The sequence below is a fragment of the Salmo salar genome, chromosome 28, assembly GCF_965601325.2.
Source record: "Salmo salar chromosome 28, fSalSal1, whole genome shotgun sequence".
NCBI classification, from domain to species: domain Eukaryota; kingdom Metazoa; phylum Chordata; class Actinopteri; order Salmoniformes; family Salmonidae; genus Salmo; species Salmo salar.
In genome coordinates this window covers 34436987-34455866 of record NC_138318.1, presented here as the reverse complement: position 1 = coordinate 34455866, position 18880 = coordinate 34436987, and the positions used below count along the sequence as shown (strand labels likewise).

The 18880-nt window shown below is 49.7% G+C and overlaps 1 protein-coding gene across 1 annotated transcript in view; it reads left to right on the top strand.

The window, feature by feature from the left end:
* Nucleotides 1–1029: 1029 nt before the first annotated feature.
* The window catches only part of LOC106589899 (serine/threonine-protein kinase LMTK1), a 116738-nt gene continuing 98887 nt past the window's right edge, over nucleotides 1030–18880 (top strand). Inside the window, exon 1 of the mRNA XM_014180316.3 lies at nucleotides 1030–1798. Coding sequence (XP_014035791.3) covers nucleotides 1705–1798 — 94 coding nt within the window. The 5' untranslated portion in view covers nucleotides 1030–1704. The remainder of the gene's footprint in view (nucleotides 1799–18880) is intronic.

Sequence of the window (18880 nt, the reverse complement as noted above, 5' to 3'; positions counted from 1 at the left end):
GTTTTCACCTCACATGTGAATTGCAGATTCACATGTGAAAATTGAATTTGCACTATCACATGTGAAAATCTTGCTAATTGAAAATATCTCTCACATATAGAATCGCATTTTCACATGTGCAAAACATTCATATGTAAAGATTGAATTAGCAGTTTTACATGTGAAAAACATTCAAATATTGTCACGTGTAGTTTCATGGTATCACATGTTGACATTTTGCATCTCCATGTTTATTATTTATTTCACATGAGATCACGTTTTCACATGTGTAGTTTCATGTTATCACATTAACTTCACATAAGATCACATTAGATCACATGTGAAACACGTGATTATATGTGAAATTCATGTGGGTTTTTTTCTGTAAGGGAAGAATGTGACAAAAAGGGAATTCCATCCATGGAAAGGGAAACAGACGTTCCTTGACAGCTCTGTGACATTTTTATCCGTCTCTCTGTGTTAAAAGGAAGGGTTGCGTTGATAGTGACATACGGACCGTGGCACGCGAGGAGACGGGGGAAATCTTAATTAAATTAATGGGAGAGAAAGAGAGCGCGAGAGAGAGAGAGAGAGGGTGTGTGTGTGTGTGTGTGTGTGTCAGGAAGCGGGAATGAGGGCGAAGGACTGGAGGAAAGGAAAGGGGGGTAAAGGGATAGATGGATGGATGGAAGGGGAGGGGGTCTTGGCTGACACTTTAGAACAGCAGGGAGAGGGAGGAAGTCCTTCCTTATAATTATAATATCTAAGGAAAGGGAAACATGAAATTTGAAACATGAAATAAGTCACGTCATGACTTGATATCAACAATGTGAATGATGACAGTTAAAGTCTATTCTAAACCCTAACTCTATGACCAAAAACACATTTTGATTTGTGAGATAAGCATACTACAACTGGTTCATCGGTATAAACTGGTCTCGCTTTAACTGCTCACCTCAAATAGGCTCTCTCCGCCAGCTATAGCGCATCGCCCCCTCCCCCGCAGTTTCAGGAGCAGAGCTGAACCCCAGCTCAGTCAGAAATGATTTTTTTGGGAATGGAACATTAGCAGGCAAGATGGCGCTCTCGCTGTCAGCACCCGCAAGCGGACAGCTGCCGCTATGTGATTGTGCTATTAACGCAACAGCAATGAGAAGCTGCCATTAATTAAATGAGATTGAGTTATTGATAGTAAATTGTGCTATTAGGCTATTGTTGGTGATATCATGATCAAAGAATTGAGCATTCATCTGAGTTAATATGTGAGGGGTATGATAGACTACATCAGACCTGTCCGTCGTTTGGTGCAGCAGAGATTGAAGAGAATAGCAGCGATTTAAATACTGTTTGGTATCCGGTTGATTTTCTACGGGTAACGGCACTTACCAGGGACACTTTTGCAGCGACAATCACAGCACATTTTCCACTATTGGACTGCCTAGGAAACGGTCAATTGCACGTGAGACTCTGATGGTTCTATGCAGCGACATGCAAACATACCATCAAATACAAGCCAACAAAAGGACATTCTAACATTCTGCCAACATCTGCCTTTCAATCCGATTGATATTTTTTTTTTGCCTGTCAAAAGATGAAGGAGCGCTTTGAAACGCAAAAACCGGGTTTGAATGTGCAAAACAATGCAGTGTTTCTCTCTACAACTGGCCCATTTCTTTGATTAGAAGCTGCAGTGGGCTAGTGTCTCTGCAACATCATTAACCACACATGGCGAGGAAGATGTTGGCGGCTCTGCTGATGGTCATAATGTCTTCATCATTCTTCATCCCCGGGTTTGCCCTCAGTTCCCATTTCGACTTGGGTGAGTTCTAACGAAAATATCACTTGATGGAATCAGAATACCAAGTGCCTTTGTATATAATGTTTGTCTTGCTTGGAAAGAGAATCTTGTCATTATGTATATTTTCACCAGGACCATCAATGTGCGCATTAGTAGGATAAAATACATAGGAGCTGACAGTCATTTGTGTGTGTAGTTGCAGAGTGTTTATGTGTGTGTAGTTGCAGAGTGTTTATGTGTGTGTAGTTGCAGAGTGTTTATGTGTGTGTAGTTGCAGAGTGTTTATGTGTGTGTGTAGTTGCAGAGTGTTTATGTGTGTGTAGTTGCAGAGTGTTTATGTGTGTGTGTAGTTGCAGAGTGTTTGTGTGTGTGTAGTTGCAGAGTGTTTATGTGTGTGTAGTTGCAGAGTGTTTATGTGTGTGTGTAGTTGCAGAGTGTTTATGTGTGTGTGTAGTTGCAGAGTGTTTAATGTGTGTGTGTGTAGTTGCAGAGTGTTTATGTGTGTGTGTGTAGTTGCAGAGTGTTTATGTGTGTGTGTAGTTGCAGAGTGTTTATGTGTGTGTGTGTAGTTGCAGAGTGTTTATGTGTGTGTGTAGTTGCAGAGTGTTTATGTGTGTGTGTAGTTGCAGAGTGTTTATGTGTGCCTGCGTGAGATAGATGGAGAGAGCCTTTCCCCACACCTGTGGGTGAACTTGATTAGTGCGTTAAGGGGTGCCACTTTGGTTTTAGAAGTGTGTGTGTGTGTGTGTGTGTGTGTGTGTGTGTGTGTGTGTGTGTGTGTGTGTGTGTGTGTGTGTGTGTGTGTGTGTGTGTGTGTGTGTGGAGGGGGGGTTTTGGAGTCCTCTCCCAGATTTTTTGGGGGGCATCTAAAGTGCATTTCCTGCATTTTTATACAATCCAGTATGCCATCCCTACTTAGAACAAAATGTAAGCAAAAATGCCCACAGTCTTCAAGCTAGGTAAGAGGTCATTATTAAATATGATATAACAACTCTTGAAAAGATACAAAGTCTTTTGATTAGCCTATTGGTTAGAGCGAAGAGGGTGCAGGTAGCCTATTGGTTAGAGTGTAGAGGGTGCAGGTAGCCTATTGGTTAGAGTGTAGAGGGTGCAGGTAGCCTATTGGTTAGAGTGTAGAGGATGCAGGTAGCCTATTGGTTAGGGTGTAGAGGGTGCAGGTAGCCTAGTGGTTAGAGTGTAGAGGGTGCAGGTAGCCTAGTGGTTAGAGTGTAGAGGGTGCAGGTAGCCTAGTGGTTAGAGGGTGCAGGTAGCCTAGTGGTTAGAGGGTGCAGGTAGCCTAGTGGTTAGAGGAGGCAGGTAGCCTAGTGGTTAGAGGGTGCAGGTAGCCTAGTGGTTAGAGGGTGCAGGTAGCCTAGTGGTTAGAGGGTGCAGGTAGCCTAGTGGTTAGAGGGTGCAGGTAGCCTAGTGGTTAGAGGGTGCAGGTAGCCTAGTGGTTAGAGGAGGAGGCAGGTAGCCTAGTGGTTAGAGGGTGCAGGTAGCCTAGTGGTTAGAGGGTGCAGGTAGCCTAGTGGTTAGAGGGTGCAGGTAGCCTAGTGGTTAGAGGGTGCAGGTAGTCTAGTGGTTAGAGGGTGCAGGTAGCCTAGTGGTTAGAGGGTGCAGGTAGCCTAGTGGTTAGAGTGTGCAGGTAGCCTAGTGGTTAGAGGGTGCAGGTAGCCTAGTGGTTAGAGGAGACAGGTAGCCTAGTGGTTAGAGGAGACAGGTAGCCTAGTGGTTAGAGGGTGCAGGTAGCCTAGTGGTTAGAGGGTGCAGGTAGCCTAGTGGTTAGAGGGTGCAGGTAGCCTAGTGGTTAGAGGGTGCAGGTAGCCTAGTGGTTAGAGGGTGCAGGTAGCCTAGTGGTTAGAGGGTGCAGGTAGCCTAGTGGTTAGAGGGTGCAGGTAGCCTAGTGGTTAGAGGGTGCAGGTAGCCTAGTGGTTAGAGTGTAGAGGGTGCAGGTAGCCTAGTGGTTAGAGGGTGCAGGTAGCCTAGTGGTTAGAGGGTGCAGGTAGCCTAGTGGTTAGAGGGTGCAGGTAGCCTAGTGGTTAGAGGAGGCGGGTAGCCTAGTGGTTAGAGGGTGCAGGTAGCCTAGTGGTTAGAGGGTGCAGGTAGCCTAGTGGTTAGAGGGTGCGGGTAGCCTAGTGGTTAGAGGGTGCGGGTAGCCTAGTGGTTAGAGGAGGCGGGTAGCCTAGTGGTTAGAGGAGACGGGTAGCCTAGTGGTTAGAGGGTGCAGGTAGCCTAGTGGTTAGAGTGTAGAGGGTGCAGGTAGCCTAGTGGTTAGAGGGTGCAGGTAGCCTAGTGGTTAGAGGGTGCAGGTAGCCTAGTGGTTAGAGGGTGCAGGTAGCCTAGTGGTTAGAGGAGGCAGGTAGCCTAGTGGTTAGAGGGGGCAGGTAGCCTAGTGGTTAGAGGAGGCAGGTAGCCTAGTGGTTAGAGGAGGCAGGTAGCCTAGTGGTTAGAGGGTGCAGGTAGCCTAGTGGTTAGAGGGTGCAGGTAGCCTAGTGGTTAGAGGGTGCAGGTAGCCTAGTGGTTAGAGGGTGCAGGTAGCCTAGTGGTTAGAGGGTGCAGGTAGTCTAGTGGTTAGAGGAGTGCAGGTAGCCTAGTGGTTAGAGGGTGCAGGTAGCCTAGTGGTTAGAGGGTGCAGGTAGCCTAGTGGTTAGAGGGTGCAGGTAGCCTAGTGGTTAGAGGGTGCAGGTAGCCTAGTGGTTAGAGTGTAGAGGGTGCAGGTAGCCTAGTGGTTAGAGGGTGCAGGTAGCCTAGTGGTTAGAGGGTGCAGGTAGCCTAGTGGTTAGAGGGTGCAGGTAGCCTAGTGGTTAGAGGGTGCAGGTAGCCTAGTGGTTAGAGGGTGCAGGTAGCCTAGTGGTTAGAGGAGGCAGGTAGCCTAGTGGTTAGAGGGTGCAGGTAGCCTAGTGGTTAGAGGGTGCAGGTAGCCTAGTGGTTAGAGGGTGCAGGTAGCCTAGTGGTTAGAGGGTGCAGGTAGCCTAGTGGTTAGAGGGTGCAGGTAGCCTAGTGGTTAGAGGGTGCAGGTAGCCTAGTGGTTAGAGGAGGCAGGTAGCCTAGTGGTTAGAGGGTGCAGGTAGCCTAGTGGTTAGAGGGTGCAGGTAGCCTAGTGGTTAGAGGAGAGGGTGCAGGTAGCCTAGTGGTTAGAGGGTGCAGGTAGCCTAGTGGTTAGAGGGTGCAGGTAGCCTAGTGGTTAGAGGGTGCAGGTAGCCTAGTGGTTAGAGGGTGCAGGTAGCCTAGTGGTTAGAGGGTGCAGGTAGCCTAGTGGTTAGAGGGTGCAGGTAGCCTAGTGGTTAGAGGGTGCAGGTAGCCTAGTGGTTAGAGGGTGCAGGTAGCCTAGTGGTTAGAGGGTGCAGGTAGCCTAGTGGTTAGAGGGGCAGGTAGCCTAGTGGTTAGAGGGTGCAGGTAGCCTAGTGGTTAGAGGGTGCAGGTAGCCTAGTGGTTAGAGGGTGCAGGTAGCCTAGTGGTTAGAGGAGGCAGGTAGCCTAGTGGTTAGAGGGTGCAGGTAGCCTAGTGGTTAGAGGGTGCAGGTAGCCTAGTGGTTAGAGGGTGCAGGTAGCCTAGTGGTTAGAGGGTGCAGGTAGCCTAGTGGTTAGAGGGTGCAGGTAGCCTAGTGGTTAGAGTGTAGAGGGTGCAGGTAGCCTAGTGGTTAGAGTGTAGAGGGTGCAGGTAGCCTAGTGGTTAGAGGGTGCAGGTAGCCTAGTGGTTAGAGGGTGCAGGTAGCCTAGTGGTTAGAGGGTGCAGGTAGCCTAGTGGTTAGAGGGTGCAGGTAGCCTAGTGGTTAGAGGAGGCGGGTAGTCTAGTGGTTAGAGGGTGCAGGTAGCCTAGTGGTTAGAGGGTGCAGGTAGCCTAGTGGTTAGAGGGTGCAGGTAGCCTAGTGGTTAGAGGGTGCAGGTAGCCTAGTGGTTAGAGGGTGCAGGTAGCCTAGTGGTTAGAGGGTGCAGGTAGCCTAGTGGTTAGAGGAGGAGGCAGGTAGCCTAGTGGTTAGAGGGTGCAGGTAGCCTAGTGGTTAGAGGGTGCAGGTAGCCTAGTGGTTAGAGGGTGCAGGTAGCCTAGTGGTTAGAGGGTGCAGGTAGCCTAGTGGTTAGAGGGTGCAGGTAGCCTAGTGGTTAGAGGGTGCAGGTAGCCTAGTGGTTAGAGGGTGCAGGTAGCCTAGTGGTTAGAGGAGGTAGCCTAGTGGTTAGAGGGTGCAGGTAGCCTAGTGGTTAGAGGGTGCAGGTAGCCTAGTGGTTAGAGGGTGCAGGTAGCCTAGTGGTTAGAGGGTGCAGGTAGCCTAGTGGTTAGAGGGTGCAGGTAGCCTAGTGGTTAGAGGGTGCAGGTAGCCTAGTGGTTAGAGGGTGCAGGTAGCCTAGTGGTTAGAGGGTGCAGGTAGCCTAGTGGTTAGAGTGTAGAGGGTGCAGGTAGCCTAGTGGTTAGAGGGTGCAGGTAGCCTAGTGGTTAGAGGGTGCAGGTAGCCTAGTGGTTAGAGGAGTGCAGGTAGCCTAGTGGTTAGAGGGTGCAGGTAGCCTAGTGGTTAGAGGGTGCAGGTAGCCTAGTGGTTAGAGGGTGCAGGTAGTCTAGTGGTTAGAGGGTGCAGGTAGCCTAGTGGTTAGAGGAGGCGGGTAGCCTAGTGGTTAGAGGGTGCGGGTAGCCTAGTGGTTAGAGGAGGCGGGTAGCCTAGTGGTTAGAGGAGACGGGTAGCCTAGTGGTTAGAGGGTGCAGGTAGCCTAGTGGTTAGAGGGTGCAGGTAGCCTAGTGGTTAGAGGGTGCAGGTAGCCTAGTGGTTAGAGGGTTGGTTAGAGGGTGCAGGTAGCCTAGTGGTTAGAGGGTGCAGGTAGCCTAGTGGTTAGAGGGTGCAGGTAGCCTAGTGGTTAGAGGGTGCAGGTAGCCTAGTGGTTAGAGGGTGCAGGTAGCCTAGTGGTTAGAGGGTGCAGGTAGCCTAGTGGTTAGAGGGTGCAGGTAGCCTAGTGGTTAGAGGGTGCAGGTAGCCTAGTGGTTAGAGGGTGCAGGTAGCCTAGTGGTTAGAGTGTAGAGGGTGCAGGTAGCCTAGTGGTTAGAGGGTGCAGGTAGCCTAGTGGTTAGAGGGTGCAGGTAGCCTAGTGGTTAGAGGGTGCAGGTAGCCTAGTGGTTAGAGGGTGCAGGTAGCCTAGTGGTTAGAGGGTGCAGGTAGCCTAGTGGTTAGAGGAGGCAGGTAGCCTAGTGGTTAGAGGGTGCAGGTAGTCTAGTGGTTAGAGGGTGCAGGTAGCCTAGTGGTTAGAGGGGCAGGTAGCCTAGTGGTTAGAGGGTGCAGGTAGCCTAGTGGTTAGAGGGTGCAGGTAGCCTAGTGGTTAGAGGGTGCAGGTAGCCTAGTGGTTAGAGGGGCATGTAGCCTAGTGGTTAGAGGGTGCAGGTAGCCTAGTGGTTAGAGGGTGCAGGTAGCCTAGTGGTTAGAGTGTAGAGGGTGCAGGTAGCCTAGTGGTTAGAGTGTAGAGGGTGCAGGTAGCCTAGTGGTTAGAGGGTGCAGGTAGCCTAGTGGTTAGAGGGTGCAGGTAGCCTAGTGGTTAGAGGGTGCAGGTAGCCTAGTGGTTAGAGGGTGCAGGTAGCCTAGTGGTTAGAGGGTGCAGGTAGCCTAGTGGTTAGAGGGTGCAGGTAGCCTAGTGGTTAGAGGGTGCAGGTAGCCTAGTGGTTAGAGGGTGCAGGTAGCCTAGTGGTTAGAGGGTGCAGGTAGCCTAGTGGTTAGAGGGTGCAGGTAGCCTAGTGGTTAGAGGGTGCAGGTAGCCTAGTGGTTAGAGGGTGCAGGTAGCCTAGTGGTTAGAGGAGACGGGTAGCCTAGTGGTTAGAGGAGGCAGGTAGCCTAGTGGTTAGAGGAGGCAGGTAGCCTAGTGGTTAGAGGAGGCAGGTAGCCTAGTGGTTAGAGGGTGCAGGTAGCCTAGTGGTTAGAGGGTGCAGGTAGCCTAGTGGTTAGAGGGTGCAGGTAGCCTAGTGGTTAGAGGGTGCAGGTAGCCTAGTGGTTAGAGGAGTGCAGGTAGCCTAGTGGTTAGAGGGTGCAGGTAGCCTAGTGGTTAGAGGGTGCAGGTAGCCTAGTGGTTAGAGGAGTGCAGGTAGCCTAGTGGTTAGAGGGTGCAGGTAGCCTAGTGGTTAGAGGGGCAGGTAGTCTAGTGGTTAGAGGGTGCAGGTAGCCTAGTGCAGGTAGCCTAGTGGTTAGAGGGTGCAGGTAGCCTAGTGGTTAGAGGGTGCAGGTAGCCTAGTGGTTAGAGGGTGCAGGTAGCCTAGTGGTTAGAGGGTGCAGGTAGCCTAGTGGTTAGAGTGTAGAGGGTGCAGGTAGCCTAGTGGTTAGAGGGTGCAGGTAGCCTAGTGGTTAGAGGGTGCAGGTAGCCTAGTGGTTAGAGGAGGCAGGTAGCCTAGTGGTTAGAGGGTGCAGGTAGCCTAGTGGTTAGAGGGTGCAGGTAGCCTAGTGGTTAGAGGGTGCAGGTAGCCTAGTGGTTAGAGGGTGCAGGTAGCCTAGTGGTTAGAGGGTGCAGGTAGCCTAGTGGTTAGAGTGTAGAGGGTGCAGGTAGCCTAGTGGTTAGAGGGTGCAGGTAGCCTAGTGGTTAGAGGGTGCAGGTAGCCTAGTGGTTAGAGGGTGCAGGTAGCCTAGTGGTTAGAGGGTGCAGGTAGCCTAGTGGTTAGAGGGTGCAGGTAGCCTAGTGGTTAGAGGGTGCAGGTAGCCTAGTGGTTAGAGGGTGCAGGTAGCCTAGTGGTTAGAGGAGACGGGTAGCCTAGTGGTTAGAGGAGGCAGGTAGCCTAGTGGTTAGAGGGTGCAGGTAGCCTAGTGGTTAGAGGGTGCAGGTAGCCTAGTGGTTAGAGGGTGCAGGTAGCCTAGTGGTTAGAGGGGGCAGGTAGCCTAGTGGTTAGAGGAGGCAGGTAGCCTAGTGGTTAGAGGAGGCAGGTAGCCTAGTGGTTAGAGGGTGCAGGTAGCCTAGTGGTTAGAGGAGGCAGGTAGCCTAGTGGTTAGAGGAGGCAGGTAGCCTAGTGGTTAGAGGGTGCAGGTAGCCTAGTGGTTAGAGGGTGCAGGTAGCCTAGTGGTTAGAGGGTGCAGGTAGCCTAGTGGTTAGAGGGTGCAGGTAGCCTAGTGGTTAGAGGGTGCAGGTAGCCTAGTGGTTAGAGGGTGCAGGTAGCCTAGTGGTTAGAGGGTGCAGGTAGCCTAGTGGTTAGAGGGTGCAGGTAGCCTAGTGGTTAGAGGGTGCAGGTAGCCTAGTGGTTAGAGGAGGAGGCAGGTAGCCTAGTGGTTAGAGGGTGCAGGTAGCCTAGTGGTTAGAGGGTGCAGGTAGCCTAGTGGTTAGAGGGTGCAGGTAGCCTAGTGGTTAGAGGGTGCAGGTAGCCTAGTGGTTAGAGGGTGCAGGTAGCCTAGTGGTTAGAGGGTGCAGGTAGCCTAGTGGTTAGAGGGTGCAGGTAGCCTAGTGGTTAGAGGGTGCAGGTAGCCTAGTGGTTAGAGGGTGCAGGTAGCCTAGTGGTTAGAGGGTGCAGGTAGCCTAGTGGTTAGAGGGTGCAGGTAGCCTAGTGGTTAGAGGATGCAGGTAGCCTAGTGGTTAGAGGAGTGCAGGTAGCCTAGTGGTTAGAGGGTGCAGGTAGCCTAGTGGTTAGAGGGGCAGGTAGCCTAGTGGTTAGAGGGTGCAGGTAGCCTAGTGGTTAGAGGAGGCGGGTAGCCTAGTGGTTAGAGGGTGCGGGTAGCCTAGTGGTTAGAGGAGGCGGGTAGCCTAGTGGTTAGAGGGTGACGGGTAGCCTAGTGGTTAGAGGGTGCAGGTAGCCTAGTGGTTAGAGGGTGCAGGTAGCCTAGTGGTTAGAGGGTGCAGGTAGCCTAGTGGTTAGAGGGTGCAGGTAGCCTAGTGGTTAGAGGAGGCAGGTAGCCTAGTGGTTAGAGTGTAGAGGGTGCAGGTAGCCTAGTGGTTAGAGGGTGCAGGTAGCCTAGTGGTTAGAGGGTGCAGGTAGCCTAGTGGTTAGAGGGTGCAGGTAGCCTAGTGGTTAGAGGGTGCAGGTAGCCTAGTGGTTAGAGGGTGCAGGTAGCCTAGTGGTTAGAGGGTGCAGGTAGCCTAGTGGTTAGAGGGTGCAGGTAGCCTAGTGGTTAGAGGGTGCAGGTAGCCTAGTGGTTAGAGGGTGCAGGTAGCCTAGTGGTTAGAGTGTGCAGGTAGTCTAGTGGTTAGAGGGTGCAGGTAGCCTAGTGGTTAGAGGGTGCAGGTAGCCTAGTGGTTAGAGGGTGCAGGTAGCCTAGTGGTTAGAGGGTGCAGGTAGCCTAGTGGTTAGAGGGTGCAGGTAGCCTAGTGGTTAGAGGGTGCAGGTAGCCTAGTGGTTAGAGGGTGCAGGTAGCCTAGTGGTTAGAGGGTGCAGGTAGCCTAGTGGTTAGAGGAGGCAGGTAGCCTAGTGGTTAGAGGGTGCAGGTAGCCTAGTGGTTAGAGGGTGCAGGTAGCCTAGTGGTTAGAGGGTGCAGGTAGCCTAGTGGTTAGAGGGTGCAGGTAGCCTAGTGGTTAGAGGGTGCAGGTAGCCTAGTGGTTAGAGTGTAGAGGGTGCAGGTAGCCTAGTGGTTAGAGGGTGCAGGTAGCCTAGTGGTTAGAGGGTGCAGGTAGCCTAGTGGTTAGAGGGTGCAGGTAGCCTAGTGGTTAGAGGGTGCAGGTAGCCTAGTGGTTAGAGGGTGCAGGTAGCCTAGTGGTTAGAGGGTGCAGGTAGCCTAGTGGTTAGAGGGTGCAGGTAGCCTAGTGGTTAGAGGGTGCAGGTAGCCTAGTGGTTAGAGGAGACGGGTAGCCTAGTGGTTAGAGGAGGCAGGTAGCCTAGTGGTTAGAGGGTGCAGGTAGCCTAGTGGTTAGAGGGTGCAGGTAGCCTAGTGGTTAGAGGGTGCAGGTAGCCTAGTGGTTAGAGGGGGCAGGTAGCCTAGTGGTTAGAGGAGGCAGGTAGCCTAGTGGTTAGAGGAGGCAGGTAGCCTAGTGGTTAGAGGGTGCAGGTAGCCTAGTGGTTAGAGGGTGCAGGTAGCCTAGTGGTTAGAGTGTAGAGGGTGCAGGTAGCCTAGTGGTTAGAGTGTAGAGGGTGCAGGTAGCCTAGTGGTTAGAGGGTGCAGGTAGCCTAGTGGTTAGAGGGTGCAGGTAGTCTAGTGGTTAGAGGGTGCAGGTAGCGTAGTGGTTAGAGGGTGCAGGTAGCCTAGTGGTTAGAGGGTGCAGGTAGCCTAGTGGTTAGAGGGTGCAGGTAGCCTAGTGGTTAGAGGGTGCAGGTAGCCTAGTGGTTAGAGTGTAGAGGGTGCAGGTAGCCTAGTGGTTAGAGTGTAGAGGGTGCAGGTAGCCTAGTGGTTAGAGGGTGCAGGTAGCCTAGTGGTTAGAGGGTGCAGGTAGTCTAGTGGTTAGAGGGTGCAGGTAGCCTAGTGGTTAGAGGGTGCAGGTAGCCTAGTGGTTAGAGGGTGCAGGTAGCCTAGTGGTTAGAGGGTGCAGGTAGCCTAGTGCTTAGAGGGTGCAGGTAGCCTAGTGGTTAGAGGGTGCAGGTAGCCTAGTGGTTAGAGGGTGCAGGTAGCCTAGTGGTTAGAGGGTGCAGGTAGCCTAGTGGTTAGAGGGTGACAGGTAGCCTAGTGGTTAGAGGGTGCAGGTAGCCTAGTGGTTAGAGGGTGCAGGTAGCCTAGTGGTTAGAGGGTGCAGGTAGCCTAGTGGTTAGAGGGTGCAGGTAGCCTAGTGGTTAGAGGAGTGCAGGTAGCCTAGTGGTTAGAGGGTGCAGGTAGCCTAGTGGTTAGAGGGTGCAGGTAGCCTAGTGGTTAGAGGGTGCAGGTAGCCTAGTGGTTAGAGGGTGCAGGTAGCCTAGTGGTTAGAGTGTAGATGGTGCAGGTAGCCTAGTGGTTAGAGTGTAGAGGGTGCAGGTAGTCTAGTGGTTAGAGGGTGCAGGTAGCCTAGTGGTTAGAGGGTAGAGGTAGCCTAGTGGTTAGAGGGTGCAGGTAGCCTAGTGGTTAGAGGGTGCAGGTAGTCTAGTGGTTAGAGGGTGCAGGTAGCCTAGTGGTTAGAGTGGTGCAGGTAGCCTAGTGGTTAGAGGAGAGCAGGTAGCCTAGTGGTTAGAGGGTGCAGGTAGCCTAGTGGTTAGAGGGTGCAGGTAGCCTAGTGGTTAGAGGGTGCAGGTAGCCTAGTGGTTAGAGGGTGCAGGTAGCCTAGTGGTTAGAGGGTGCAGGTAGCCTAGTGGTTAGAGGGTGCAGGTAGCCTAGTGGTTAGAGGGTGCAGGTAGCCTAGTGGTTAGAGGGTGCAGGTAGCCTAGTGGTTAGAGGGTGCAGGTAGCCTAGTGGTTAGAGGGTGCAGGTAGCCTAGTGGTTAGAGGGTGCAGGTAGCCTAGTGGTTAGAGGGTGCAGGTAGCCTAGTGGTTAGAGGGTGCAGGTAGCCTAGTGGTTAGAGGGTGCAGGTAGCCTAGTGGTTAGAGGGTGCAGGTAGCCTAGTGGTTAGATGGTGCAGGTAGCCTAGTGGTTAGAGGGTGCAGGTAGCCTAGTGGTTAGAGGGTGCAGGTAGCCTAGTGGTTAGAGGGTGCAGGTAGCCTAGTGGTTAGAGTGTAGATGGTGCAGGTAGTCTAGTGGTTAGAGTGTAGAGGGTGCAGGTAGTCTAGTGGTTAGAGTGTAGAGGGTGCAGGTAGTCTAGTGGTTAGAGTGTAGAGGGTGCAGGTAGTCTAGTGGTTAGAGTGTAGATGGTGCAGGTAGTCTAGTGGTTAGAAGGTGCAGGTAGTCTAGTGGTTAGAGTGTAGAGGGTGCAGGTAGCCTAGTGGTTAGAGTGTAGAGGCGGCAGGTAGCCTAGTGGTTAGAGTGTAGAGGGTGCAGGTAGCCTAGTGGTTAGAGTGTAGAGGGTGCAGGTAGTCTAGTGGTTAGAGTGTAGATGGTGCAGGTAGTCTAGTGGTTAGAAGGTGCAGGTAGTCTAGTGGTTAGAGCGTTGGACTTGTAACTGAAAAGTTGCAAGATCCAATCCCCGAGCTGACAAGGTAAAAATCTGTCGTTCTGCCCCTGAACAAGGCAGTTAACCCACTGTTCCTAGGCCGTCATTGAAAATAAAAATTTGTTCTTAACTGACTTGCCTAGTTAAATAAAGGTAAAATGTAAAATAATTATAATTAAGAAGTCCTCTATATGAACCCCCCTCTCAAATATACATGAATAAACAGAAACAGCATATAGTTCATCTCATAAGACTGTAGAGCTTTTTTTACTGGCACACAATATAGCTGGCTCACCTCGTCCTGTCCCTAGGGGTCCACCACTCCGCAGCGCCCCAACCCAACACAAACCCACTCAGCTTTAGGATCTTACTGAAACATTCATTATTGGTTTCGGGTGTGTTAAGCCAAGGCCAGAGTGACAACCCACAGGACGGTAGACCCCCAGGGCCAGGACTGAGCAGCCCAGCAGCTAGGGATTACCTAAACCGGGTTCTAACCTGACGTGGACATGTTTTCAATACAGACCCCACTCATTCGTACTTCATTCCATAAAAGCCAACCAGACCTTATGAAAGTTGCGAAGTATACCCTTAATCTAGTAATACATAACTTGACATTGTGGGAGGATAACCAACCTTCCAATTAATGGAAATGTATTTCTTAGCCTCTATAAATGCTTGGTTACACAGTTTCTTCAGATAAGAGTTCCAATATCAACATTTCTAAGCAAACAAAAACAGGGAGAAGGGAGAATCTGTAGACATGCTGAGATAAAAAATAAAAAATAAACATATTTTCCCATAATTCAGCCAGACTTCACGGCCATAATTATGCCAATATGTCCCTTTTGTGTTTTACTCCTCAAGCAGAGGAATGACAGAGTGCATCTAATTCAGTTTCACTGTAATTTAGTATGTTCCACGGATGGTCTTAAACTACAGTAGTTTATGTCTGAGATGATGTGAACATGACAGGGCATTCTAACATATCTGTATCCATTCATCAACATCAATAGCTTCTACCAGGTCTACCTCACATTTTTTGGGGAAAAGCCTCGATCAACCCTTGATACAGTTTGGAAATCAACTTTGGAGGTTTGTCAGACTTGCCTTAAAATAGCATCTGGCTTGTACAGTCTTTGCTGCACAGAGAGAATAAAACATTTAGAAGTAAACTCTCCTCCATCACAGATGTCTTCCCTGGCTGTCTGACCCTGCTGAGACCCCTGTCACCATCTGATCCTCCTAAAATGAGGCACGACAAAGAATTACCATGCTATACATTTATACATTATATTATCCAAGAATAGAATCAATAGTTCAGTAATTGAAATGACCATTATCCCCAGATCCCAGACTGTAGCTTTAAGCTGCTGTCCTGTAGATACTGTAGGTCTACCCATCAATTCAAGATATTGTTAACATACTGCAAAATTCACCTGAGCTCCGTAGACATGTCTTCCCTGGCTGCTCTGACCCTGCTTGGACCCCTGTCACTATCTGATCCTGATAAGACATGATGAGCATGGTGTTGTGTACTGACTGCACTAGAGGGCTGCATTCCCGAGGGATGCCTGAGGGACCTGCGGGTCGGACAGAGATCATTGCTGCGCGGTCGGACAGATGACTTTGAGATTAAAATAGTTTTCTAGTGGAACGGAGTTGGAGTTTCAAGTTTCTTCCTGTCCACATCACCAACGAACTACCATGGTCTAAACACACGACTGTGTGTATCACGGTTGTGATACAGCCTGGAATCAAACCAGGGTCTGTAGTGACACCTCTAGCACTGAGATGCAGTGCCTTAGACCGCTGTGATACAGCCTGGAATCTAACCAGGGTCTGTAGTGACACCTCTAGCACTGAGATGCAGTGCCTTAGACCGCTGTGATACAGCCTGGAATCGAACCAGGGTCTGTAGTGACACCTCTAGCACTGAGATGCAGTGCCTTCGACCGCTGTGATACAGCCTGGAATCGAACCAGGGTCTGTAGTGACGCCTCTAGCACTGAGATGCAGAGCCTTCGACCGCTGTGATACAGCCTGGAATGGAACCAGGGTCTGTAGTGACGCCTCTAGCACTGAGATGCAGAGCCTTAGACCGCTGTGATACAGCCTGGAATCGAACCAGGGTCTGTAGTGACACCTCTAGCACTGAGATGCAGAGCCTTCGACCGCTGTGATACATCCTGGAATCGACAAGGGTCTGTAGTGACACCTCTAGCACTAAGATGCAGTGCCTTAGACCGCTGCGCCACTCAGGACATGCAAGAATGCAAGATTAAACATCATAGTCAGCTTTTCCAGTCAGTTTCCACCCAGGAGAACACCTACATTGCCTTCAGAAGGTTTTGACTTGACTTTTTCTCCATTTTTGGTGTTACAGCCTGAATTAAAAGTAGATTTTGTCACTGGCCTACACACAATACCCCATAATGTCAAAGTGGAATAATGTTTTTCAAAATGTTTACAAATTAATAAAAAATGAAAAGCTACAAAGTATTCAACCCCTTAATATGGCAAGCCTAAATCATTTCAAAACCAAAATGATGCTTAACAAGTCACATAATAAGTTGCATGGACTCACTCTGTGTGCAATAATAGAGTTTAACATGATATTTAAATGACTATCTCATCTCTGTACCCCACACATTCAATTAGCTGTATGGTCCCTCAGTTGAGCAGTGAATTCGAAACACAAATTCTACCACAAAGAGCAGGGAAGTTTTCCACTGCCTCGCATAGAAAGGCACCTATTAGTAGATGGGTAAAAATAAAATAAAAAGCAGACATTGAATATCCCTTTGAGCATGGTGAAGTTATTAATTACACTTTGGGTGGTGTATCAATACACCAGGTCACTTCAAATATGTCCTTTAACTTCATCGGGGTAGGGGGCAGTATTTTCACGTCTGGATGAAAAGCGTGCCCAGAGTAAACTGCCTGCTACTCAGGCCCAAAAGCTAGAATATGCATATAATTAGTAGATTTGGATAGAAAACACTCTGAAGTTTCTAAAACTGTTTGAATGATGTCTGTGAGTTTAAGGTGTCCTTTCTAACTCAGTTGCCGGAGAATAAGGAAACCTCTCAGGGATTACAGTAGGAGGCCAATGGTGACTTTAAAACAGTTACAGAGTTTAATGGCTGTGATAGGAAAAAACTAAGGATGGAGCAACAACATTGTAGTTACTCCACAATGCTAACCTAATTGACAGAGTGAAAAGAAGGAAGCCTGTACAGAATACAAATATTCCAAAACAGGCATCCTGTCATGCTCTGACCTAGGAGAGCTGTGTTTTTCTGTTTATTTAGGTCAGGGTGTGATATGGGTGGGCAGTCTATATTTTTTGTTTCTATGTTTTGTTCTTGTTTTTCTAGTTCTAGGTTGAGTTTTGATGATCTCCAATTAGAGGCAGCTGGTTCGTGTTGTCTCTAATTGGAGATCATATTTATGTTGGCGTTTGTCTATGGGGTTTTGTGGGTAGTTGTTTTCCGTTTTGTAAGTATTACCTGACGGAACTGTTGGCTGTCGTTTTTGTTGTTTTCTGTTTAGTGTCTTCATTAAAGTAAATATGTGCACTCTACACGCCGCGCCTTGGTCCCCTTTAGACGACCCTTGTTACAGAACTACCCACCATGATTGGATCGAGCGGCGTGCCCAGGCAGAAATGTACACCTGGTCACACAAGGAGTGGACGGAAAGGAGAAACTGGACTTGGGGCCAAGTAATAGAGAGGTATCGGAGCCTACCGGGGAAGAACGAGAGGCAGCCCCAAAACATGTTTTGGGGGGGCACACGGGTAGTTTCGCTGGGCCAGGACTGAGACCTGAGCCAACTCCCCGTGCTTATTGTGGTAAGCATGTGCCTGCCTCTCGCGCTCTCTCTCCAGTGCGCCTCCATAATCCAGTACGTCCTGTGCCTGCTTCTCGCACTCTCTCTCCAGTGCGCTTATATAATCCAGTACGTCCTGTGCCTGCTCCTCGCGCTCTCCCTCCAGTGCGCCTCCATAATCCAGTACGTCCTGTGCCTGCTCCTCGCACTCTCTCTCCAGTGCGCCTATATAATCCAGTACGTCCTGTGCCTGCTCCTCGCACTCTCCCTCCAGTGCGCCTCCATAATCCAGTACGGCCGGTGCCTGCTTTGAGCACTCGGTCCTCAGTGTGTCTTCCTAGTCCGGTGAGACCAGTTTCAGCTCCACGATCTAAGCCTCCAGTGATAAGCGATGGTCTGACGCCTATAGACATGATCCATGGCACGAGGCCTGTAGGGATGTTCCATGGCACAAAGCCTCGAGAGGTAATCCATGGCCCGGAGCCTGTAGAAATAATCCTTGGCAAAAAGCCTGAAGGGGTTATAAATGGTCCGGAGCCTGTAGGGATAAACCCTGGCACGAAGCCTGTAGGAATAATCCATGGCCCGGCACCTGTAGAGATCATCCATGGTAAGAAGCCTCCTGTGATGATCCATGGCGCGGAACCTGTAGAGATGATCCATGGCATGGAGCCAGCAGCAGCGGTCACTAGTCCGGAACCGATAATGACGCTTCCCAGTCCGGAGCCTCCAGCGACGCTCCTCAGTCCGGAGCCTCTAGCGACGCTCCCCAGTCCGGAGCCTCCAGCGACGCTCCCCAGTCCGGAGCCTCTAGCGACGCTCCCCAGTCCGGAGCCTCCAGCGACGCTCCCCAGTCCGGAGCCTCTAGCGACGCTCCCCAGTCCGGAGCCTCTAGCGACGCTCCCCAGTCCGGAGCCTCTAGCGACGCTCCCCAGCCCGGAGCCTCCAGCGACGCTCCCCAGCCCGGAGCCTCCAGCGACGCTCCCCAGCCCGGAGCCTCCAGCGACGCTCCCCAGCCCGGAGCCTCCAGCGACGCTCCCCAGCCCGGAGCCTCCAGCGACGCTCCCCAGTCCGGAGCCTCCAGCGACGCTCCCCAGCCCGGAGCCTCCAGCGACGCTCCCCAGCCCGGAGCCTCCAGCGACGCTCCCCAGTCCGGAGCCTCCAGAGAACAACCATAAATTTAATCCATTTTGAATTCAGGCTGTATCACAACAAAATGTGGAATACGTCGAAGGGTATGATTACTTTCTGAAGGCACTGTTCATATTTTAAACACAAATGTTCACTTTCCCATCATCCTGTTTTAAAATGCATTTAGTTATTAGAAATTGATGTAACTTTCCATTCCTTTTTATTCAGATCAATCTTAGGAAAGTCTGTCACCTTACCTACATTTCAGCACAACTGAACAGGACATTTGTTTCAAGAAATATTTTCAGTCGTTTGTTGTTACTCAACTATGTTTAGTTGAACTATCTGAGTGAAGAAGATGCAGGAGGGGCCTCATTATCATATTTCACAGCATGCTTTGTTGTTGGTTGATTTTTAGAATAGGTTGTTTGAATATCTATGTTTCATCATGCACATTGATTGATTCACTTTTTTAAATGTTTTATATATATATATTTTTATATTAACCCCTCCACCCTCTACGGAGGACAAATATCTTCGTTTCTTTACAGCTTTTTTGCTACATATGCATACATGTTCCATACACATTTTACATACGTGGTACTTTTATATAAAGCAATCACATTAACAATAATACATTACCATACATAAACTCTTTAATCCCAACCCTCAGCCACTCTCAGCCCATCCCACCTGTCATCATAGACCACCCTCATTTGGTTTCCATGTGCCATATATTTTTAAATTGTGCTGTGATGTTTTACAAAATGTTTGAACCTTTCTACTCATATTTTATCCACAGATTGTGAGCTAAAGATGAAAACCTTCCCTATGAGTATTATTATATTATTTATTGACTGACTATGTCTTTCCAGATCGCCCAACACTGCTGTTCGTAAGGTTCATTTGAAGTGCATGTTGTGATTTTTTTAACCGTTCCTGAACATGTGACCAGAAACAAGCTACATAGGGGCAATACCAGAATAAATGATCTGTTGATTCTGTCTCTTCTATTCATAATATCATTAACAAATATAATACAATTTTTTTTAAATCCTTAAATAAAGAATGTTTTTTTATAATCAGAATATTTGAATTTATCCATAACATTTGTTGTAATATTTTTTATCCCTTTTCTGATAGGATTAAACTGACAGCTTTGTATGGCTTGTTTAGGAAAGGGTGATACTTCAAACAAAATTTCATTTTCAATTAGTCGGAAATGAGAAGTTGTAATCTGTATAAAGGAAAAAAGCCCATTTTTTTAATTTACTTTTTA